The following is a 24,342-nucleotide window of genomic DNA, read 5'->3' as shown; positions in this document are numbered from 1 at the left end:
CCTCCCCTCCATGTCCCCTCTCCCAGGGACCTCCCCTCCTTGCACTAGGGGCCCAGGGCCAATGGACCACTCCCTTACCTCTAGCCCAGTGCATTTTCAGGAACAGCTCCCAGACTGTACCAGACCCTGAAATGTATTCACTGAATGCACTATTTCTTCAAATGATTGTAAATCACCTGACTATAACAACAATTGTTTTAAAAGTGTTCTTTCTCTATCTCTCGGGAATCATGCCATGAGTTTCAGCAAGCAGCTTTGCTTCTCTCTACTGCAATTCTATCATTTGCAAAATGTTAACAACTACTGTGTTCACCTATAGCATTGCTCTAAAAAGCCTTAAGACCCACTTCATGTAGCCTGCCTGGAGCACAGACCCTGTCACATGGTAAATGCCCACTGAAGGTGAGTTCTCTGTAGCTATTATTACCTAGCACTCCAGCGAACAAAAGGAGTTGATCAGGTCTCATCGTATCACCATGAAAGGATGTCCATGTAGACTGCAGTGGGAGTAGGGGGACTCAATGTTTATCAGGTACTATTTTGTTTTTTACAAAGTGTACATATATATTTGTAGGTACACTGGAAAAGATCTGGAAGGAAATATACCCAGTGTTAATAGTGACTACCCCAAAGACACATTCATCCAAACACACAACAGAGAAACACTCACTATCTTTCTGTCTTCCATATCATTTGAACTATTTTCAATAAGCATCTATGGCTTTTGTAAAGTTTTTGAAAGGAATTATTGCATTTTTTTCTGGAGAAACAAGCAGGAGCATGAAAAAGGTGGAAACAGAAGGTAAAATGGAATGGGACTCAATGGAATTGAGTCCAAGCCAGGCTCAGCAGGCACACGAACCACGCACCTCTCACTACAACTCAGTACCAGCTCTCTCTTCTCTTGGTCCAATGGCCCAAGACTTAGAGATAAAATGTTTATTGTGATCACATCAATCACACCAACGAGCTTGGAACCACCGTTTCAAACTCCTCTGGTTCTGTGTACCTGCCCGGGGCTGTTAGCTTTCCTCCTGTGTCTTTGGCTGGCCCATAATCCCCTAGTGGTGGAAATGCACCCTGACACTTAGCCATCATCCCCACAACACTCAGCACCGCATAGAGACCAGGGCAGTGATGCCCACTCGGACTGTGATTCTACTTATAAAGCAAAGGATCAGGGGCCAGATGTGACTTGTCTTTGGTAACTCACCAGGTGTTGCTTGAAACAGAACAAAGCCAGGTCTCCTGATGCCCAGAAAAGAGCTAGTGCCTATCCCACTAGAAACGTGGTGAAAATGTTTTGCTTGCTGTGAAAAGATGCACTACTGGAGAAGATGGGTGCAACTTCTCATGGAGGCACTCAGCCCAGATCACCAGGAAACAGGACTGCTGGATGAGACACTCAGACCAGATCACCAGGAAACAGGGCTGCTGGATGAGACACTCGGCCCAGGTCACCAGGAAACAGGGCTGATGGATGAGACATGGGGCCCAGCTCACCAGGAAACAGGGCTGCCAGAAGAAACACTCGACCCAGATCACCAGGAAACAGGGCTGCTGGATGAGACATGGGGCCCAGATCACCAGGAAACAGGGCTGCCAGAAGAAACACTCGACCCAGATCACCAGGAAACAGGGCTGCTGGATGAGACACTCGACCCAGATCACCAAGAAACAGGGCTGCTGGATGAGACACTCCACCCAGATCACCAGGAAACAGGGCTGCCAGAAGAAACACTCCACCCAGATCACCAGGAAACAGGGCTGCTGGATGAGACACTCGACCCAGATCACCAGGAAACAGGGCTGCTGGATGAGACACTCCACCCAGATCACCAGGAAACAGGGCTGATGGATGAGACATGGGGCCCAGATCACCAGGAAACAGGGCTGCCAGATGAGACACTTGGCCCAGGTCACTAGGAAACTGGTCTGCTGGATGAGACACTAAGCCCGTCCACCGGAAAGGAAATCTGGCTGGACAGTGGAGGGAAATTCACACCACCCAACGGCAGCAACAACATGAACAAAACAAAAAATACCTGACCACAAAGCCATAGCCTGGCTAGCAAATTCAAAACAGAGCCACAAACCTAGCAGCACACATCACTGCAACACAGAGCTTCAGTCAGTGTGTGCACATTTTAAGTAGAAATGTAAAATGTCCATGTTTTTGGAACAAAGGGGCTATTTGTGTGTGTGTGATGTCAAACAAAATAGCTCAGAAGAAACTATTGGCAAGGAAATAGAAATAGGTGCCCTTACACATTGACAGTGAGATAATGGTATGGCCCTAAGGGAAGGGAATCCAGCAACACCCAAAATATTTAAAATGCACAGAACCCTGGATCCCACAATTCCATTTTTAGCAATGCATCCTATGAACATATTCACGCAAATATGCAAGAATTATGTACAACTCAGCATTGATTAATCCAAACGGTTGGAACAACCTAAATACTTACCAGTGGGGAACTGGTGGAGAACCGTGTTTATCTTATGCCAACATCTGTGTTTTTAAAAACAAGACACATCAGCTGGGCACAGTGGCTCACACGTGTAATCCCAGCACTTTGAGAGGCTGAGGCAGGTGGATCACAAAGCCAAGATATCCAGACCATCCAGGCCAACATGGTGAAACCCCGTCTCTACTAAAAATACAAAAATTTTCTGGGCATGGTGGCGCACACCTGTAGTACCAGCTAATCAGGAGGTTCAGGCAGGAGAATCGCTTGAACCCGGGAGGCGGAGGTTGCAGTGAGCTGAGATCACGCCAGCCTGGTGACAGAGCAATGCTCTGCCTTGAAAAAACAAACAAACAAACAAACAAAACTGGCAGCAGTAGTCACAGGGCAGTGACTGGAGTAGGACTGCCTTTCACTCTCCAGGACCTTTTGAATGTCGCTCATATTACATATTCAAAATATATGACTACAGCAAATATTTTCAAAGTAACTATGAAAAACTGGGGAAATAATAATATCTAACACACAGGACTGCTGCATAATTAAAGGATGAAAAACATGTCAATAGAGATGACAAGGTATAAATTCTAAGTGCAGCTCTCAGGCTGGGCTTCAGAACAGGGCGTAGGCAACAAGCTGGAGTGCAAGGCTGATGGCAGGAATGGAAACACTGAAATCCAAACTTGCATATCACGCCCAGATCATGAGCCTTGAATGCCAAGCCAGGGAACCCGTCCTTGATCTTAACAACGAAAAATCACTGGGCTGGGTGTGGTGGCTCATGCCTGTAATCCAGTGCTTTGAGAGGCTGAGGCGAGAGGACTGCTTGAGGCCAGGAGTTTGAAACCACCCTGGACAACACAGCAAGACTCTGTCCTTACAAAATTTTAAAAATTAGCTAGGCAGGATAGCACATCTGTAGTCCCAGCTACTCAGGAGGCTGAGATGGGAGGATCACTTGAGACCAGGAATTTAGGGTTACAGTGAGCTGTGATGGCACGCCTGCATTCCAGCCTGAGCAACAGAGCAAGGGCATGTCTCAAAAATCAAATAAAATGAAATAAAATCACTAAAAGTTTGTATAAAGTATAAAATCATACCATATATGATTTAATCCAGATATATAATATAAATAAGAGGGGTGAAAGAGAAATTAGGAAGCTATTATAAGAAGACAAGTCAACTAAGACGTGAGCAAAGGCCCTGGGTTCACAGCACTATCTTTATATAAAGGAATGAACTATCACATTTATTTTCATAGCATCACCAACTTAAACACAGGCTACAGTATTCTGGAACCATCTCTGTATCAGTCAAATCAGATGGCCATAATACCATAGGCAAATGCCATAATAAACACCATAGGCTGTGTGGTTTAAACATTAGTTTATTTCTCACAGCTCTGGAGGCTGGAAGTCCAAGATCAAGGTGTCGGCCAACTCAGCTTCGGGACAGGGACCTCTTCCTGGCTTGCAGACAGCCACCTTTCTCTTGTTTCCTCACACCAGGGCAGTGGGAGCTCTCTGCTTTCTCTTTTTTTGTTTTTTGTTTTTTTTTTGAGACAGAGTCTCACTCTGTCAGCAGGCTGGAGTGCAATGGCACAATCTCAGCTCACTGCAACCTGCGACTCCCTGGTTCAAGCAACTCTCCTGCCTCAGCCTCCCGAGTAGCTGGGATTACAGGCACCTGCCACCACATGCAACTAATTTTTGTATTTTTAGTAGAAACAGTGTTTCAGGATGGTCTCAATCTCCTGACCTCATGATCTGCCCACTCGGCCTCCCAAAGTGCTGGGATTACAGGTGTGAGCCACCACACCCGGCCTGGTTTCTCTTCTTCTAAGGGCACTAATCCTGTCAGACCAGGGCCCACGCTCATGACCTCATCTAACCCTAATCACCTCCCAAAGGTCCTATCCCCCACTACCATCACACTGGCAGTTAGGGCTCCAGTACAAGAATCTGGGGGAGACATAAACATTCAGTTTATAACAATGTCTTTTCAATCCTGTTGAAAAAGCAACCAAATGAGTAGGCAACAAAGTACCTTCTATGTAAACAAGTCAGGACTTTTCATATTTCTGCTAACACATTAAAGTCCATTTAAAATGTCTGATAACAAGAGTCAGAAGCAGAGATAAATGAAAGTTAGTTACTCTGCATTTTAGGCCCACATTGAGTTGTCTTCCAATGACATTATGGCACAAAGAACACTGCTATCTATTCCTGGTTTGGCCACCAAAGAAGCTGGAACCATTCCCTGTATTTCCATTTATCTTGAAAGTCACTGGGCTGACCTGGCAGACCTCCAAGGTCCCTTCCATTCACAAATTCCACAAATAACTTCCTACCAAGAGAGGCTGCACAAATAAACTACACTGACGAAGGAGAAAGCTAACACTAGCAAACAATGAGATGCACACAGGACAAGACGTATAGAGAAGTGGATCAACCACAAACTGGCGGACGATGAGCCGGCGGTGGATAAAAACACATTCCCTAACGATGGACAGAGAGGCAATGGTGCTGAGGTAGTAGTTTTGAAGGTTTCCTATTTTAAATCTTCAAGATAAATGGCCCAATTGTTTATATTCATTCTGATTAAATGTGAACGTGAAAACTTCCTCCAGGGGACACAGACATCTAAAAAGTTCCCAATGTATCCAATTTGTCATTTGATATTTTTACTGACAAGAAAAATGAGGGACTGAATATACACACAGACCATGCCTGATCATATGTATAAAGACAGAACTCAGACCACAACCTGTAGCTGCCCACCCAGGAAACCAAACCCCTATCTACAATAAATAGCCAGGAGGCCAGCCAGGCTAGCACATCAAACAGGAAGCCAGACTGCTCTCTCTCCACAACCCAGAAACTAAACCACAACTCTGTCCCACGTGGCCAGGACTTGACTCAAAACTGACAGCCACCCTAATTTTGGCCCCTATTTTCAGTTAGGATCATTCAGAGAAAGCCAAATGCACCCCTAACCAATCACATAGGACACCCCACTTTTGCACAACCGTCTCCAGCCCCTACAACAGCCTCCACTGGGAGCCGTTCTTTTCCATCCTGAAGCTTCCCCACTCCTCATCCGCCACTCACTTACATGTCAGTCTCTGCCACACGCAAGTGACGGTGCCGACTCCCTTGCCGCAGCAGCTCTGAGAAAGTCGCCTCTGCCTGTCTCATGTGGGCGGCCTTCCTTTATTTCCCCCAAAGAATAAATCTTAAATGATGGGCTTCTCTCTATATGGCCAAGCTATACAATTCAGAAGCCCAGCATGGCAGATTCCAAGCCTGGAAAGACCAAACACCCCTCAGGTCTTCTTTCCACAAAACACAGCTTCCTTGAGTTCTTCAGTCACTACGACCAACCTGGGAAGGAACCACGTGTTATGGAAAGATCAAGGGCCCTGAAGTCAAACTTCTGAGTTCATCAAGTACTTTTTCTTTCTACTTAAGAAATCACACGGCCTTGGCCAGGCGTGGTGGCTCACACCTCTAATCCCAGCACTTGGGGAGGCCGACTTGGGCTGATCACCCAAGGTTGGGAGTTCAAGACCAGCCTAACCAACATGGAAAAACCCCGTCCCTACTAAAAATACAAAATCAGCCTGGTGTGGTGGCGCATGCCTGTCATCCCAGCTACTCGGGAGGCTGAGGCAGGAGAATCAGTTGAACCTGGGAAGCAGAGGTTGTGGTGAGCCGAGATCGCGCCATTGCACTGCAGCCTGGGCAGGAAGAGCAAAACTCTGTCTCGGAAAAAAAAAAAAGAAAAGAAAACAGGAACAACAACAAATGACATGACCTTGAACAATTTTCTTAACTTCTCTAAGCCTCTATCTTCATCTTCAATAAAATAATTTTACCTCCAAGATTGCATTAAATGGAATCCCACATGTAAAACAGCTGACAAATATTAGGGGTCCAACAGTTGTGCGCTCCTACTGTCGCCCCACTTTACCCCAAAGGAGAAACGCAAGACATCCAGAAAAAGCCTGTTGATCCCTACACCTCAGCATCCTGTGTTCACACAAGGTGCAGTGGGATCCAGACTTACCGGGGTCACCCAAATACAAGACACGTTTTGATTTTTCAACTTAGGTACACATGGCTTCTAACGTTCACCATATATGATCCATAATTTAGAAGAGATTTTCCTACACTACCCCATGGTTCTATTTTAGCAGACTTAGATGTGCTATAATAGCTCACTCTCTTAAGCCCTCTTCAGTATCAAAAACAAAACTTAATGTGTAACATGGTTATCAGCAGTGAAAGAGGAAAAGGTACCTATGAGTCAAAATGACGCTCTGCCCTGCCCTGCCCCACCCTATGAAAAGCTGTTCAGGAGTATTTGGGCTGATTATGAGAATGCTGTCTGTATTCCCAGGGACAGACAAATGCCTACCCTGGTTAGAAGCTGCGTTGCTCAGCCTCAAGGGTAGAAAGCTCCCCACACCCTCTACCCAAGGAGAAGAGAAGCAAATGGGGTGGCCAGGCTCCAGGATGTGGACTATTTAGTGTGGTTTCTGCAGTCCAGGTCACCGCCATGGGTGAATCTTTTCCTTCCTTCTTTTCCACCCAAGTGCCCAAGGTCCTACGGCTGCTATAGGGCCTCTTCCCTAGGATGAGTCAGCTCAGCTATTCCCCTTCCCTCTTTTTTTTTTTTTTTTTTTGAGACAGAGTCTCACTCTGTCACCTAAGTGGGAGTTCAGTGGTGCAATCTTAGCTCACTGCCACCTCTGCCTCCCGGGTTCAAACAATTCTCCTGCCTCAGCCTCCCAAGTACCTGAGATTACAGGCACCCACCACCACGCCCAGCTAATTTTTATATTTTTAGTAGAGACAGAGTTTCAACTTGTTGGCCAGGCTGCTCTCGAACTCCCAACCTCAGGTGATCCACCTGCCTTGGCCTCCCAAAGTGCTGGGAGTACAGGCATGAGCCACCACATCTGGCCGAGTCAGCCCAGCAATCCTGACTTTTTGTTCTGGCAAAATTACTGTCTTCCACATCAACCTTCCAAGTAGCTAAAGCAGAGATCTGGCCTTGGGGCAGGCTTGAAGAATCCCTGTTTTTGGTCCCCAAGAGGTCCCACCAGGGTCTAGGACAATTCCAAGACTTGTGTCCTTAAAAAGGAAAGAAACCTCACATACATGGCCCTCACAGAGCTCAGGTAGAGCTCAGGCAAGGCTTGGGAGGCGGCCCTAAGGTTTGGGTGTGTCATCTATGATAACAGCTAAGAGATCTGAAGCCAGCTGTCTGGGTTCAAACCTCAATTCCAACAGCACTGGCTGTGTGATGTTAGACAATGTCCCCAGCCTCTCTGTGGTTCAGTTTCCTCACTGTAAAAGGGCCACAATAATAGAGCTGCTCTAAAAATTAAGTGAATTAGTGTGTAAAAGGTATTTAGAACAATGCTTGGCACATGGGGGAGTTCAACAGACACGTATTGAACAGAGTAACTTAGCAATTAGTAAATAAACTCATGCAGGCCAGGCGCGGTGGCTCACACCTGTAATTCCAAACCTTTGGGAGGCTGAGGCGAGAGGGTCACTTGAGCCCGGGAGTCTCAGACTAGCATGGGCAACACAGCAATGTTCCATCTCTAAAAATAAAACATATATGTATATATACACTCATATATTCACAGTGTATTTATAATATACAAAATAGCTGGATTACAGACTTAACTATTCACAATGGTTACTTCTAGAGAAGGGGGAATGCAAATTTCAGATTTTTACCCCACACATATATTCCTGTATTATCTGAAATATTTAAGCAAATTGTATGTATAAATTTGCCCCAAAACACATAGCAGAACAATGTAGTTTTGACTCAAAAATCTTCAAATCATGAGCCGGGCGTGGTGGCTCAAGCCTGTAATCCCAGCACGTTGGGAGGCCGAGACAGGCGGATCACGAGGTCAGGAGATCGAGACCATCCTGGCTAACACAGTGGAACCCCGTCTCTACTAAAAAATACAAAAAACTAGCCGGGTGAGGTGGCGGGTGCCTATAGTCCCAGCTACTCAGGAGGCTGAGGCAGGAGAATGGCGTAAACCCGGGAGGTGGAGCTTGCAGTGAGTTGAGATCCGGCCACTGCACTCCAGCCTGGGCGACAGAGCGAGACTCCGTCTCAAAAAAAAAAAAAAAAAAAATCTTCAAATCATGATGGAATTGTCTTGTGAAAGTAAAGTTAGAGAGATGAAAAGTCTCCCTCCAGCCTAAATGCTCTTTCATATGACCTATGTGACACAAACCAATGCAGACATCCCAATCCTTTCCCTACTGTCATAAGAAGTTTTCAGTGAACTGCATTCCCCTTTACAAACTAGATGATAGTTACAGTTACCAGGCAAGAACGTGGATCCAGTTCTGCTTTTTCAAAGGCCAATGTTCCTCACATAATAGCAATGCATTCTTCAACCGGTCAACTGCCCACAACACCTGAGGTGACAGACGCAAAGTGCTTGGCAGGCACTTACTCTTAACCGGTTTATTACAAAGAAGAGAACACAGGAACAGCCAAATGCAAGAGACGCACAGAGCACACCACGGGGCAGAGAGGTCGGGGCTCCCATGCCGTCCCTGGAAGTGCCACCTCCCCAGCACCAAATGAGTTCACCAAAGCAGAAGCTCTCCAAACCCAATATTTACAGGGATTTATGGAGTTTTCATAACATAGACATGAGTAAGTCATTGGCCACCATGACTAGCTCAATCTCCAGCCTGTCTCATCTCTCCTCCCAGAGGTAGGGGTGGGGCTGATATGTCCAACTCTTTACTCATGACTCATCTTTCTGGCAACCAGCCCTAATTCTGAACCTGTCCAGGGGTCCGAAGCCACCTGTCATCTCATTATCATACAAAAGACACTCCTATCACCCCAGAGATTCCAAAGGTTTTAAAAGCTCTTGGGTCAGGAATTGAAACCTAAGACCAAATATTATAACCAATGATGTTCCTATCGCTCAGGAAATTACAAGGGTTTTAGAATCTCTGGGCCAAAAACCAGGAAGAATACTAAATAGATACACTATTGTACTATGTATCCCACTATCAGGATAATTTTTTTTTTGAGACAGCATCGACCTCTGTTACCCAGTTTGGAATGCAGTGGTGTGATCTGAGCTTATGGTGCAATCTCAGCTCACTGCAACCTCCACCTTCCAGGTTCAAGCAATTCTTGTGCCTCACCCTCCTGAGTAGCTGGAACTACAGGTGTGCGACACTACAACTGACTAATTTTTGTATTTTTTAGTAGAGACGGGGTTTCACTGTGTTGGCCAGGCTGGCCTTCAACTCCTGGCATCAAGTGATCTGCCCGCCTCGGCCTCCCAAAAATCTGGGATAAGTCATGAACCACCATGCCTGGCCTCACTATCACAATAATCATACTGAGAGGATGGGGGAGAAAAACGTGGGCAACAGGAGGGGGGAGTCTTCCACAGTAGGACATCTCCCTGTCTTTCATACAATCTAGAAGAACCAGCTAAAACATAAACACAGTAACCTCTAAGGAGCAGGGAACAGGGTGGAGAAGGGTAAGGTAGGGCATTGTTGGGTTTTGTCCTAAGCCTTGTTAATTTCTGACTCTTTTTTTTTTTTTTTTTTTCAGACGGAGTCTCGCTCTGTCACCTGGGCTGGAGTGCAGTGGCCAGATCTCAGCTCACTGCAAGCTCCGCCTCCCGGGTTTACCGCCATTCTCCTGCCTCAGCCTCCGAGTAGCTGGGACTATGGGACTACAGGCGCCCGCCACCTCGCCCGGCTAGTTTTTGTATTTTTTAGTAGAGACGGGGTTTCACAGTGTTAGCCAGGATGGTCTCGATCTCCTGACCTCGTGATCCGCCCGCCTCGGCCTCCCAAAGTGCTGGGATTACAGGCTTGAGCCACCGCGCCCGGCCAATTTCTGACTCTTAGAGATGTATGCTTGTACAACTTTGCTAAAAATGAGTATTTACCTGTAATCCCAGACTTTGGGAAGCCAAGGTGGGTGGATCATGAGGTCAGGAGATCGAGACCATCCTGGCTAACACGGTGAAACCCCATCTCTACTAAAAATACAAAATGTTAGCTGGGCGTGGTGGTGGGCGCTTGTACTCCCAGCTGCTCAGGAGGCTGGGGCAGGAGAATGGTGTGAACCCAGGAGGCGGAGCTTTCAGTGAGCTGAGACCACGCCACTGCACTCTCGCCTGGGTGACAGAGCGAGACTCCATCTTAAAAAAAAAAAAAAAAGAGTATTTAATTTTTAAACAAAATCTGATACTTGACCAACAACAATAGTATATTAAGTGATACGGTTTTTTGTTTTTGTTTGAGAGAGGGTCTTGCTCTGTTGCCCAGGGTGAAGTGCCATGGTGGAATTCTAACTTACTACAGCCTCAAATTATTGGGATCGGGTGATCAACCTCCCGAGCAGCTAGAACCACAGGTATGCACCACCACATCCAGCATTTTTTTTTTTTGGTAGAGGTGGAGGTCTTGCTATGTTGCTGGTCTTAAACTGCTGATCTCAGTGGATCCTGCCGCCTCAGCCTCCCTAAGTACTGGGATTACAGGCGTGAGCCACCATGCCTGGCTCTAGATTCTGGTTTATTAAAGGAAATGTATTTCAAGTCAGAGCTTGTCATCTATTGCATGGGAAAATAAAAACTTCATTTAAAACTCAAAAACACCCACATGATAAAATGAGGTCCTGCTTGGTTTTAAACTACTTGGTGACCACCATCAGTTGTTTTCTTGACCACAGGATGCACCTAATTCCTAACTATGAATAAAGGTACAAACATTGTTTATTGGGCTTTTGGCTTCAGCCTTGAAACAATCGGATTCTCTCAAACTCAGGAATGTGAATCGCTGTTCGGTTGATGCAGCTGTTTCCGTTCTAGAAATGGACCTGGAATCATGTCCTTTTCACCCATGGAGAGTCCTTTGTGTAAAACTTGAAAAGGCAAGGTCCCAACTTCCCCATATGGGTGTTTCTTCCAGTAGAGGAATTACTCTAATGACTTCTTAGCAAAACTTACATCATCAGGGCAGGCCATCAAAATACTCCAAAACACAAAGTTTAGCTCCATTTCTGACGGACCTGTCTCCACTGCTATCAATCTCACCAACAGACACACATCAAGTCAGAGGAACGATTTTTTCATTTAGGAAGGATCTTCATGGCTGTGTGCGGTGGCTCACGCCTGTAATCCCAGCACTTTGGGAGGACAAGGTGGGTAGATCCCAAGGGAAGGAGTTTGTGACCAGCCTGGCCAACATAGTGAAACCCCGTCTCTACTAAAAATACAAAAATTAGCCGGGCTTGGTGGCACTTGCCTGTGGTCCCAGCTACTTAGGAGGCTGAGGCAGGAGAACTGCTTGAACCTTGGAGGTGGAAGTTGTGGTGAGTCAAGATTGCACCACTGCACTCCAGCCCGGGCAAGAGAATGAGACTCTGTCTCAAAAAAAGGGGGATCTTCATGTTCCTGACAATTTGCAAAAAAACCCAAAAAAAACAAAAATTGGTATCTGTTAACCAGAGGCAATGAAAAGCACCTCCCAGGCTGCTGTAGTCAGTGGATCGGTAACTTACTACAGTGGTGGGAGATTCCAACCCCTGAAACCTGTGACTATCTCATGAAGCAAAAGGGCTTTGCCACAGGCCTTAGAGGGAGCATCCTGGGCTATCCAGGGAGGTCCAATCGAATCCCATGAGCCTCTAAGAGCATAGAACTGGCCAGGCGGTGGCTCACGCCTGTAGTCTCTGCACTTTGGGAGGCTAAGGCAGGCGAATCATGAGATCAAGAGATGGAGACCATCCTGGCTAAAATGGTGAAACCCCATCTCTACTAAAAATACAAAAATTAGTTGGGTGTTGTGACGGGCACCTGCAGTCCCAGCTACTCAGGAGGCTGAAGCAGGAGAATCACTTGAACCTGGGAGATAGAGGTTGCAGTGAGCTGAGATCACGCCACTGCACTCCAGCCTGGGCAACAGTGTGAGACTCTATCTCAAAAAATATTTTAAAATAGGGCATAGAACTTTCTCCGAGTGGAAAAAGAGAAATGCACACAGGGGAACTGGAGAGCCTGACCAGGTCTCTGGCCCAGCTAGTCCTGAGCTGATGGGACCACGTGCAAAGACCAGATAGAGGCCTCAGGAGCTGAGGGCAGCCCCCAGCAGATGGCCAGCAAGGGAACAGACACCTCAGTCCTGCAACCACAAGGAACTATATGTGGCCAAAAGTGCTTGGAAACAATTCTCCAGTGAGGAATGCAGCCCAGACCACATGGCGATTTTTGCCCAGTGACATCCACATCAGAATTCTGCCCCACAGAACTGTGAGATGATACAATTTCAATTGTTTTAAGCCACGGAATATGTGGAAATGTGGTAAAGCAGTAACAGAAATGAATACAGTGATTTATGTGGAAACCCCTAGAAGAGTGTCTGGCACGGTGTTGTCACCTGACAAGCGTTTCCTGATTTCCTTACATCGCAAGGCAGGGCTGACCACACTCCATCCAAAAGAGATGATAGACTTGCTCTGACAAAACAGATTCAGTGAATTACAAATGGCCCAGAACACCTACAAATTTCACGTTTCAGGTAAGTGATTGCCTTTCCTTTCACTTAGAAACCTCCCAATGCTCATCTTACTGATAAACTCTAAGAACCAGGCAGGAGACTAAACACCAGACAAACCCAGCCCCAGATGCCCCGAGGGAGCCCATCCCAGCACTCACTCCGCTGCACTGAAATGATGTCCAGGTCAGTTTATCCCACTAGACCAAGAACTCCAGCTCTCCATGTGTGAGTCTCCAGTGCTGCCTCTGCATCTCTGCTTCTCTGCTTCTACGACGGTGCTTCTGAACTTCACAGGAAATCTGTATCAATGTTTGTCACACTATATATGCCATTGTAACTTAATATCTGCACAGAAAATATAAATTCTTTGAGGACCAGGGCCGGGTTTATTAGCCTTTGTACTCCCACTGCCACTGTCTGGGACATCAGAGGCACTCGGTAGAAGTTGGTGAAGAGAAAGAAAAGGCAGAGGAAAGACAGGAAAGCAGGACCAACACTGCAGACACAGATTCTGAGGTGGCTGGAGGAGAGGCAGGGCAGAGAAACTTCCTGGATGCTGGAATGGGGTTCACTGTGATACCTGCTGCTGGATTTCAAATGTCAAAGGTGATGCTTTGCTGACCTTGACTTCTGACTGCCCTTTAACTGCCCTTTAGCTCTCCCAACCTCAAGACAGGGCACTTAGAAACTGCAATGTCAAGAAATTATGCTTCATTAAAGCATGGGAATGTTATTTACATGGACCTTCATTACTTCATTTTTTACATGGGAATGTAAATAATTGAAGAGATTGTTAAAGACTAAATCATGCACATTCAATCACTTTGTAAAATATTAATGATAACTGAAACACAAATGTTGATGGTCCCCAAAAATGCTAAAATATAAAACAATACTGGCCAATTAAAGATAGAAAACAATCCTAATGAAGCTCCCCAACAGACACATTAAAACTTCTCTGTACATTAAACATTTGGGATTTCAAAGGAAAACCCAGTTTCATTCCATTCTTAATACGGCGTTAAAAAAAAAAATCTTAGGTAATACAATATTTCATTTAAAATTTACAAAATTCCATTACATTCATGATTTCATTTCATCCTCAAAACAATCTCCTGAGTTAGGCAGAACAGGTATTACTAACAACTAACTCCATTTTACAGGTGAGGGAACTGAAGTTCACAAAGTACTTGGACTTCACAAAAGCTTTAATAGGGCCACATAGCAAAACCAAATCCTCTGCTCAAAAGAACTAGAATAAGTTATCTTTTACATATTATTCATACTTATATCCTGTCAACATCCAAAAATGTTTTGAGGTAGCCTGCAATAATAGACATTTACCCAATAAAAACATTAAAATGAAAAACAGGGGGAAAAAAACAGCAGGTGACATGGGAGACAGACAAAGGTAGATACCAAAGACTGAGACTTAGAATCTAAGAAAACTTCATCTCTGACCTTCCAGTTCCAGGGAGATAATACTGAAGGAAACAAGATGGTTTATAGACTCATAAACTGACAAAAGAGAGGTTGCATCAGTTCTTAACTATGAAACACTCCTAGCAGCCACAGCAAATCTCTAGGACAACATACCAATGGCATCAAATCAAGAGTATACTTCAGTGATAGAGTGAATTAAGTTCCCTGTTTGGGACCCAGGCCAGGGCTAGAGAAAAGAACTCTGAAATGTAGAGCTCAAAAATGTATCCTTTGTCGGCCAGGCACAGTGGCTCACACATGTAATCCCAGCACTCTGGAAGGCCGAGGTGGGCAGATCACGAAGTCAGGAGATGGAGACCATCCTGGCTAGCACTGTGAAATCCTGTTTCTACTAAAAATACAAAAAATTAGCCGGGCGTGGTGGCAGGTGCCTATAGTCCCAGCTGCTTGGGAGGCTGAGGTAGGAGAATGGAGTGAACCCAGGAGGCGGAGCTTGCAGTGAGCGGAGACCCTGCCACTGCGCTCCAGCCTGGGCAACAGAGCAAAACTCCGCCTCAAAAAAAATACATATATATATATATATATGTATACCCTCTGACTTCTCCTTACCCATGTGTCCCCTTCCATGAGAGACTTCCTTTAATTTAATTCATATAAAAATCAAGCCTACTCTAAATGAAAAATACCTCGACATGGAAGCACCATTAACTAGCTAAGTTTTATGAAGACATTAATAAAATCTAGAAAACCATAAAATCTGGTCGCGTTTTGAAGCCCTCTCCTAAGATCAGATTCCCCAAAAGAATAAAGTGCATGGGGCATATAACAAATACCTTTTCCTAAATTAAGATAAGAATGCAAATCAAAAGAAAGGCAAAATCCTACTGAGTGAAGCAAGAATTGTTATTCAGTAGCTCAAGACTTGACCAAATGGCTGTTTTTAATCCCTATAATCATCCAAATAACTAGAATAGCAGAGAAAATTGTGTCTCCTTTCTACAGAGACACGTGGCTTTAAGAAACTCAAGCACATCAAATTCCCACCTTACCAAACAGATAAATTGGAAAGGAGTTTAGTATTTTATTTTTAAATTATTTATTTACCTTTTTATTTTTTAGAGAAAGGGTTTCACTCCATCACACAGACTGGAGTGCAGTGGCATGATTATAGCTCACTGCAGCTTCTAATCTTGAGTTCAAGTGATCCTTGCACCTCAGCCTCCCAAAGCGCTGGCATTACAGGTGTGAACCACAGCACCCGGCCTGACTATTTTAAAGAATTAATTACCATATTCCTTAGAATTGTAGCTCCTTTATAGGTCATTCAACATGTGATGCAATATTTTACAAGTGGTATTTTTTTTTTTTTTTTTTTAAGATGGAGTCTCACTCTGTCGCCCAGGCTGGAGTGCAGTGGTGCAATCTTGACTCACTGCAACCTCCACCTCCCGGGTACAAGTGATTCTCCTGCCTCAGCCTCCCGAATAGCTGGGACTACAGACATGTGCCACCAGACGCAGCTAATTTTTTTGTATTTTTACTGGAGACGGGGTTTCACCGTGTTAGCCAGGATGGTCTCCATCTTCTAACCTCGTGATCTGCCTGCCTTGCCCACCCAAAGTGTTGGGATTACAGGTGTGAGCCACCACACCCAGCCACAAGTGGTAATTTTAAACTATGCTTCAAGCCATTACACAAAGCCAAGTACATCTACTCAAGGCACTCTCAAATTTCCATTTACTCCCATTTTACTCAACAAAATAAAATGTTAAATTGAACATATTTCACATGACACTTAAAAGATCAACAAAATGCTCCTGAAAAGTTCTGAGCTCAACAACTCCATTAATGAGAAAAAACAAGCCAACTGGATATAGTGAAGATGCTGCACATAAAACACAATTGTGAAGAAGATGCAAGATATTGCCAAAAAGCTGCTTAAGGTTTCATCATAGATACTTGTCCTTAACTCTGAGTTAAAGTATATACTCATGTAACTAAACTCATTTAAAAGGAAACAAAGAGGAAGAAGAAAAAGAACTTCCACTTTAGAATTCACATTTTCAAAAGCTTCCATTATTTACACCATTGCCGGGAAGAGAGTTTTTCTCTGCTATATTTGCTTGAAAGAATTAAAGGTGTAGGGCAAAGATTCTTGGAAATTATGTAGTTTACAATCCTCAAAAGTGAGAAAAATGAAGCCCAGAAGAGAAGGCCTTCCAGGAAAATTCCAGAGCCGGAGGTAGACCCAGTGCATTGTTTTTGTTTTTGTTTTTGTTTTGAGACGAAGTCTCGCTCTATGGCCCAGGCTGGAGTGCAGTGGAGCCATTTCGACTCACTGCAACCTCCGCCTCCTGAGTTCAAGCTATTCTCCTGCCTCAGCCTCCTGAGTAGCTGCGATTACAGGCGCCCACCACCACGCACAACTAATTTTTGTATTTTTAGTAGAGACAGGGTTTCACCATGTTGGCCAGGTTGGTCTCGAACTCCTGACCTCAAGTGATCCGCCTGCCTAGACCTCCCAAAGTCTTGGGATTACAGGAGTGAGCCACCGCACCCAGCCTACGTGGTGAGTTTTCATCAAGTACTCTGAACTATGCAACAAACACTAGGAAGTAATCGAAAAAAAAATTAATCTAAAAACCCTCTGGAGAGTCAAAGAATTGCAGATTTTAAATAGCATGAATACTTGGTTTCATGGTATTGAAAAAGGACCTCGCACTTACCCGCATGTAGAAACTGCCTGCCCACCTCTATCAGAGCATTTTTCAAGCTGTGCTACAGTTAACTATGTACTGCCCAAAGCCAATCTGTCGCTGCAGATCATAAGCTCTTAAAGACCAGGACTTCAGGAGAACAAGCAAAACTTCAGAGAGAAGGGAGCGACTGAAACAGAGTTCATAGCAATGGGTCGGCAGGAGCTGATGACTGGAGGTGGGCTGTAGCCTTGGGGTCTGGGACAGCTGAGGGCAGAGAAGGCAAAAGGGCCTGCATGACGTGTTACAGGGCTAGGAACCACAGCTGCGGTGATTAGTTCAGTTTTGTCTCGTATGCCTGTTACTTATACACCATCTCTTGTTCAGAAGGAACTTCAGGGTGAGTACTTGGACTCCTTGAGCCTTCAGCTGTTTGTCTCCGGGACGTTTAACACTCTTAAAAGGGGAAAACTGTCCAGTTCGATTTTGCTTCCTGGGACATTACAGGTGTTTCAAAAGTTTGATGAAAGCATTCACTAAGGAGTGATTCCACTTTCTTCGGTGGTTGAGAAATACGCGTCTGAGGGGCAGCATCAGGTCTTCCCATCAAGCTGAAGTCGGAGTCTCCCCACCCACGGACCTCACCATTGCTCTCCCCTCATAAATCTGACCTCTAACTGTAACTGCCTTGGCCTCATTCCGTGGGTGTGGATGCTCCTGCTTGAAACGCACTTTCCAGCCCGCCAAATTCTTGGGAGAGTTTCTTCCACTCTCCAGGCGCTGAGAGCTATAAAGTTCAATCTGCCTTTCACTTTTTTTTTTCTTCCCATTACTAACGGAAGAAATCAAGAAGCGCCAGGCAGAAGGGCCCTGCTCCCTCCAATCAGAGCCCAGCCCGGGGCCAGAGCAGGAAGCGCGGCGGTGGGACGGGCGGTGACAGCCCGTCGCCCCCCGGGACCCGCCGGCCAGGGCAGAGGTCGGTGGGGCAGCTGCGCGACAGCCCTAGGCCCGCACCTCTGGCTTCCTCCCGCCGGGGATGTGAGAGGATAAATCACGGGGCCGGGGCAGTGCGCCCCCACCAACCACTTCCCCCGCACACGGACCCCCACTACACGCGCGTCTCTGGCGGGGTCGACCCAGACGAGCCACGGGGCGGCGCACAGCCCCACTAGCAGGACGGCCAGGACCCACGCGCGCGGGTCCACGCAGCCACCTGTATAGGTGACAAAACACTCAGCCGTTATGTGGGGCCCGGAAAGAGCCCCCGCCCAGAGTCACGGACCCCCTAGTACGAGGGTCCACCCAGTCCCCTCGGTGAGTCTGGCGAAGCAGTGTCACTGCCAGGGAGGGCGGCGGAGTCTCCCACTCACGGTGACGCGGTTCCCGCCCCACGAGTGAGTCCTCGCAGGGCCCCCTCTGCCGCACGCGGGGACCAACCACGCCGCGGGGGGGACCGGGCAGAAGCCAGCGCCCAGGTCCATGCAGTCCCCTCCGCGGCAGACGGGAGGAGCCGGGGAGCAGTGGGGACCGGCCCTCACCCGCAGGGCGACCAGGACCCCGCGCGGGCCCACGCGGTATTGCAGCAGGTGCGAAGCCCTCGGTGCCACCCGAGGCCGAGACAAAGCCCAGGCGCACGGACCTCGGATCCCGACCCCGGAACCTGCGGGGCCCAGCTCGTAGCCGCCATGCCCGGGGCAGGGACCCCGTCGCCCGTCGAGCCGTCTCACCTCAGGCCGCCGCCTCGCAGCGTTCGCTCCTCGCTGCGGCGCCTGGGCCGACTGGAGCGCAGCTGAGCAGCCGACAGAGCCGGGGTAGCCTCAACAATGGAGCCCGGGGCGTGGCCGCCGGCGCCGCCGCCGCAGCTTCAGCCAGTGTTCCCCGCTCAGGATCCGGCTCGAATCAAGGAGCTGCAGCTGGCTCGGGGCTGCGGCCGGGACACACAACGCACAGGCGCACACGACCCCTCCCTCCGCCCGCCGCCCCGCTCCCCGGCCAATGGGAAACGAGCTATGCAGAGGGGCGCGGCTTGGGGGAACAAAGGGAAGTTGGGCGGGGCGGCGCTGGGACTGGGTGTACCGGATTCCGCGGGGAGGACCGGACCCAAGAGCTGGCCGGATCCTGGCCTCCTAGAAGACCCAGCTCAACGTCCACCTGGAGTCTGCTCTACAGGAGGCGCTCATCTCAAGCCCAGAACTCAGGCTTTTAGGGCAGAGAGCGAGAAACAGGCTTGCTTTCCTAAAAGGGAAACTGAGGTCCAAGGAATAGGATTGCCTGCTGCCCGAAGTCACGTAGTCCCATTCACTCGTTCACCTTGTCATTCAGCAAACATTTGGAAGCACGTATGGTGGGCGTTAGGAGTGAAGTAGGGCTGGGCGCGGTGACTTGCGCCTGTAATCCCAGCACTTTGTGGGGCCGAGGCAGGTGGATCACTTGAGGCCAGGAGTTTGAAACCAGCCTGGTCAACAAGATGAAACCCCGTCTCTACTAAGAATACAAAAGCTTAGCCGATCGTGATGGCGTGTACCTGTGGTCCCAGCTACTAGGAAGGCTGAGGCAGGAGAATCGTTTGAACCCGGGAGGTGGAGGTTACAGTGAGCTGAGATCCTGCCACTGCATGCACTCCAGCCTGGGCAAAAGAGTGAGACTCTGTCTCCAAAAAAAAAAGTAATAGATGGGAAGTAGAAGCGAACTTAGGCCTTCCCTGAAGCAGCTCGGCCAAGGAGTACCTGAAATGTCTCTTCTGCATCTCTTTAAGGTCTGATAAAGGAACGAGGAGCGAGCACTAATCACTTCCCTTTCCTGCCTCAGAGCTTTCATGTGTTTGCTGTTCCCCGCCTGAAATGCCAAGTACTAGTGCATTTATTTATAGAAATGGGGTCTCCCTATGTTGCCCAGGCTGGTCTCAAACTCCTGGCGTCAAACTGTCCTCTCGTCTCAGCCTCCCAAAGTGTTTGGATTATGGGCATGAACCACTGTGCCCAGCCCTGATCGTCCTTAAAACCTCTTTCCTCATCTTATTTGAGCTTCCTGCATCATGTGCCCCCACACCCTTGATTTTCCTGGACCTCCATAGCTGCTCCTCTGTGGGTACCGGGGACCCACCCCCTTCTCTGCCCAACTTGTATATGTCTGGGCTCAGGCCAAATGCCCTTCCATTTGCAGTGGGCACTGCCACAGGAAATCTCATGCCCTTTTTGGCTTCACAAACCATCCACATGCTCTGCTGCCTGCCAGAGACATCCATCCCAGTCAGATGCCCAGCCCTCACCTTTCCCAAAGCCCCAGCTGGACAAAGGGAAGCATCTGAAATTTTCCGTGGGCCAAAACATCGCTCTTCCCACACACACCTACACACTCATCACTCCCACACACACCTACACACTCATCACTCCCACACTCGCACCCACCACTGAAAGCCTGGCCCCTAATCTGATTTGCCTAACAAGGTCCCCGGATGAACAACACATGCTTCCCTACCTCTCCCCTGCTAAGGCCCCACCGTGTTCTGGGATGTACTCAGGGATCAGGAGAACAAAACCTCAGGGAGTGAAAGGACATTCTAGGGTGCAGGCCTTTGCATCCCCCTCCATGCCCTCACCCCTGCCTGACACACCCTCACCCCTGTACCTGGCCAGCTCCTACCAACCCTTAAAGTCTCACCAAATTCAGTGGTGGCAGCCACATCCTAAAGTGACTGACCCCCCAATGACCTATGCCCTTGTGTAGTCTTCCTGACCTTGGGTACGAGCAAAACCGGTGACTGTCTTTTAACCCATGGAGCCTGGCAAAAGCAATGGGATGTCACTGTCAGAGTGCATCACCTTTGCACACTGGAGAGAGGTTTTGCCTGCAGGTGCTGCAGGAGGGAGATGCTGTGCTGAGAAAGGACCTTTGGAGGGGCCCCGTAGGCAAGGAAGCAAAAAGCTGGACCCTTGCCAAGCGGGTCCGAGGAAATGAATTCTGCCAATAACCTCAGCAGACCTGGAAATGGATTCTGCCCTGGTTGAGCCTCAGATGAGGATGCAGCCCAGCTGCTTAGCGTGAGATCCCAAGCACAGGACCCACTAAAATGTGCTCAACTCCTAGCTTGCCAAAATTGGCTTAAAGGTGTGTGTTGTTTCAAGCTTCTAAGTTTTTAGTTATTGCCTATGAAAGTGTTAAAATATGAGACAATAACTTAGGTCCCCTCCCCATCACACACATTCTTCTTTCTGGCATTCATCACAATTATACTTACTGATTTAAAATCTCCCCTTTGGCTGGGTGCAGTGGCTCAGGAGTTCCAGACCAGCCTGGCCAACATGGTGAAGCCCTGTCTCTACTAAAAATACAAAAATCAGCTAGACGTGGTGGTGCATACCTGTAATCCCAGCTACTCGGAAGGCTGAGGCAGGAGAATTGCTTGAATTCAGGAGGTAGAGGTTGCATTGAGCTGAGATTACACCATTGCACTCCAGCCTGAGTGACAAGAACAAAACTCTGTCTCCAAAAAAAAAAAAAAAAATTGTCTCTTGCCACTAGCATGAAGGTCCCATGAGAAGAAAAATGGAAACTCTTGCTCATAACAGTGCCCCAAATGCCCAGCACGGTGTAGCTCTAGGGCAGTTTGTCAATGGTGGATGCTGCTGGTTGGAGGGCTCAGCTGGTCCTCCCAGCTACCTTCTCCCTGGTCACATTCCATTATTGAGAACAGAATAATTTCTTGCCTTTCCAGAGTCCCTCTTAGTGGGGATTGGCCAAGTGACATTGTCCTGCCCCGGGAGACATAAGTGGAAGTTGGCTGAAAGGTTTCTAGCCGTGGTGTGCTGGGGCGATTTGAACCAGGACATGAGAATTGACTGTCCATTGTTCGGGAATTCTGCAAGTTGGTTGTTCAACACATTCAGTACTTAAAAAACATTTAATAATATACATGCGCAAATTTAAAAATGCGTTAGACCAGATGCAGTGGCCCACGTCTAACACATTGGAAGCCTGAGGCAGGAAGATCACTTGAGCCCAGGAGTTCAAGACCAGCTTAGGCAAAAAAGGAAGACCTTGTCTCTACAAAAAAAATTTAAAATTAGCTAGGCATGGTGGTGTGTGCATGCAATCCTAGCCACTCAGGAGGCTGAGGTGGGAGGATCGCTTGAGCCATCTGTTCAAGGCTCCAATGAGCTATGATAGTGCCACTGCACTCCAGCCTGAGTGACAGAGCCAGACCCTGTCTCAGAAATAAACATATTGTATATATTAATAAATTCATAATAAATGTATATTTATATATACATCTATGGATTATAATTATATATTTAGACATAAATATATATTTTTTATTTTATTTATTTATTTATTTTGAGATGGAGTTTAACCCTGGTCGCCCAGGCTGGAGTGCAATGATGCGATCTGGGTTCACTGCAACCTCCACCACCCGAGTTCAAGTGATTTTCCTGCCTCAGTCTCCTGAGTAGCTGAGATTACAGGCACGCACCACCATGCCTGGTTAATTTTGTATTTTTAGTAGAGATGGGGTTTTCTCCATGTTGGTCAGGCTAGTCTTGAACTCCTGACCTCAGGTGATCTGCCCACCTCAGCCTCCCAAATTGCTGGGACTACAGGTGTAAGCCACTGTGCCCAGCCTATATGATATATTTATATGTTATAATTATGTACATTAATTTTATATAATTATATATGAATATAAATATAAAAACTTTCCTTGCCTTCTCTTGTTTCTACCTACAGTCAGTCCCATGACTTCAAATACTATCTACATGTAATAATTTTAAATGTATATTATATATATACATATATATATATATTTTTTGAGACGGAGTCTCACCCTGTCGCCAGACTGGAGTGGCTCCAGCTCTGAACAGCTAACTGGGTGACTCTGACAGCTTCCTCCCCTAAGCTTGGGTCCTCATCTATGGGAATGGGGTGTCCCAGACCCACTGCAGGCAGGAACCGACCCCAGCTCCTCTGGTGGGCCCCCCTGGGCTTTTTTACCTACTGACTTGTGAGACTCGTTTGGCCAAACTTAGTGTCCTATTTTTAGTTTGGCCTTTTTCTTAGTGTGTGTTTTCTGTAACTACTGCTGTGTAGATCTTCTATGTGAGTTTTAGGTAGAGAATCTTGCCCACCCAGAGGTCCCCCACCCCAGAGAGCCTCCACTTTGGCCTCCCCCCGGGCTGGTCCTGCCTGTGCTCCGCTTGGTGTGAATGTTGAGTGTGATGGATCCACATGTCTGCTTGACCCCGCATCTCCTTCCTTCTTATTGCTGAGGCCAGTTCTGTTCTCTCTTTCTCCACCTGAACTGCATCTGAAGCCAAGATGAAGGATGAGAAGTGGTTGCTAAGAAGGACCCTCCTGCAGCGAATCCACTGTAAGGAGTCTGCGCTGGCCCAGCCTGTCATTTCCTTCTCTAAGCTCATTCCAGAGGTCGGCCAGGGGCAGCCTGTCCCTGCCTGTTCTTGTGGCCCATGAATCAAGAATGGATTTTACATTTCCAAATGGTTGAACAAATAAAAAACTAACACTTCATGACACTGAGAAGCTTCCATGTCCATAAGTAAAGTTTGATGGGGCTGCAGTCATGCCCATCTCTTCACAGGCCACCTGCAGAAGACTGTTGTGGTGCAGCCATGGCAGAGTTACATCCTTGAGGCAAAGATCAGTTGGCAAAGCTGAAAATGCTTACTCCTGGCTCTTTAGGGAAACTGTTTCCAGTCCCTGGCTTAAGGGCTGTGTGGCAGAACCCCAGGATCTTGGTCAGCTTGTTCCTCACTCAGGGCCTGCTGTGGCCTTCGCTAGTATGTCTGCAAAGTCTGCGTGCTATGGTGCCTCTCATGGGGCGTTGAGCTCTGTCGTGCTAGATTTCAGGGTGTCTGCCTCATGGTCACCTGTCTCACCAAGAGAGACCCTGTGGCCAGATTCAAACTAGCAGGAACAGTTGGTCTTTGACAGCAGGGATACCTTCGAGCTGAGCTGCCACCCACCCTGAGGTAGTCCCATGACACCCACTGTCTGGGTCAAGGTTGGGGCAGGGTTGGTGTCCTGAAAGGCCCTGCGATGTGGATCGTAATAGCCAGTGGAAAGAGGGGGTTGCTATTACTCCCCATATCGCGGGGAGGGTCTCACCCCCAGCGATGTGGATCGTAAGAGCCA

The 24,342-nt window shown here is 47.4% G+C and overlaps 1 protein-coding gene and 1 long non-coding RNA gene across 2 annotated transcripts in view; both read right to left on the bottom strand.

Annotated features, from left to right (window-relative positions):
• LOC117082807 (SH3 domain and tetratricopeptide repeat-containing protein 1-like) overlaps positions 1 to 2,912 on the bottom strand; it is a 37,341-nt gene extending 34,429 nt beyond the window's left edge. Inside the window, 2 exon segments of the mRNA XM_033209800.1 lie at positions 1,330 to 1,950; positions 2,832 to 2,912. Coding sequence (XP_033065691.1) covers positions 1,330 to 1,950; positions 2,832 to 2,912 — 702 coding nt within the window.
• Positions 2,913 to 8,641: 5,729 nt separating this feature from the next.
• On the bottom strand, positions 8,642 to 21,617 carry LOC117082621. Its single transcript, XR_004436711.1, has 3 exons — positions 21,557 to 21,617; positions 13,216 to 13,338; positions 8,642 to 8,929 (listed from the first exon to the last, which is right to left on the bottom strand). It is a non-coding gene; the product is annotated as an uncharacterized LOC117082621 (long non-coding RNA).
• Positions 21,618 to 24,342: the final 2,725 nt, after the last annotated feature.

Source organism: Trachypithecus francoisi, unplaced genomic scaffold (genome assembly GCF_009764315.1).
Source record: "Trachypithecus francoisi isolate TF-2019V2 unplaced genomic scaffold, Tfra_2.0 Lachesis_group9, whole genome shotgun sequence".
Classification (NCBI taxonomy): domain Eukaryota; kingdom Metazoa; phylum Chordata; class Mammalia; order Primates; family Cercopithecidae; genus Trachypithecus; species Trachypithecus francoisi.
This window is presented reverse-complemented; position numbering and strand designations above follow the sequence as displayed.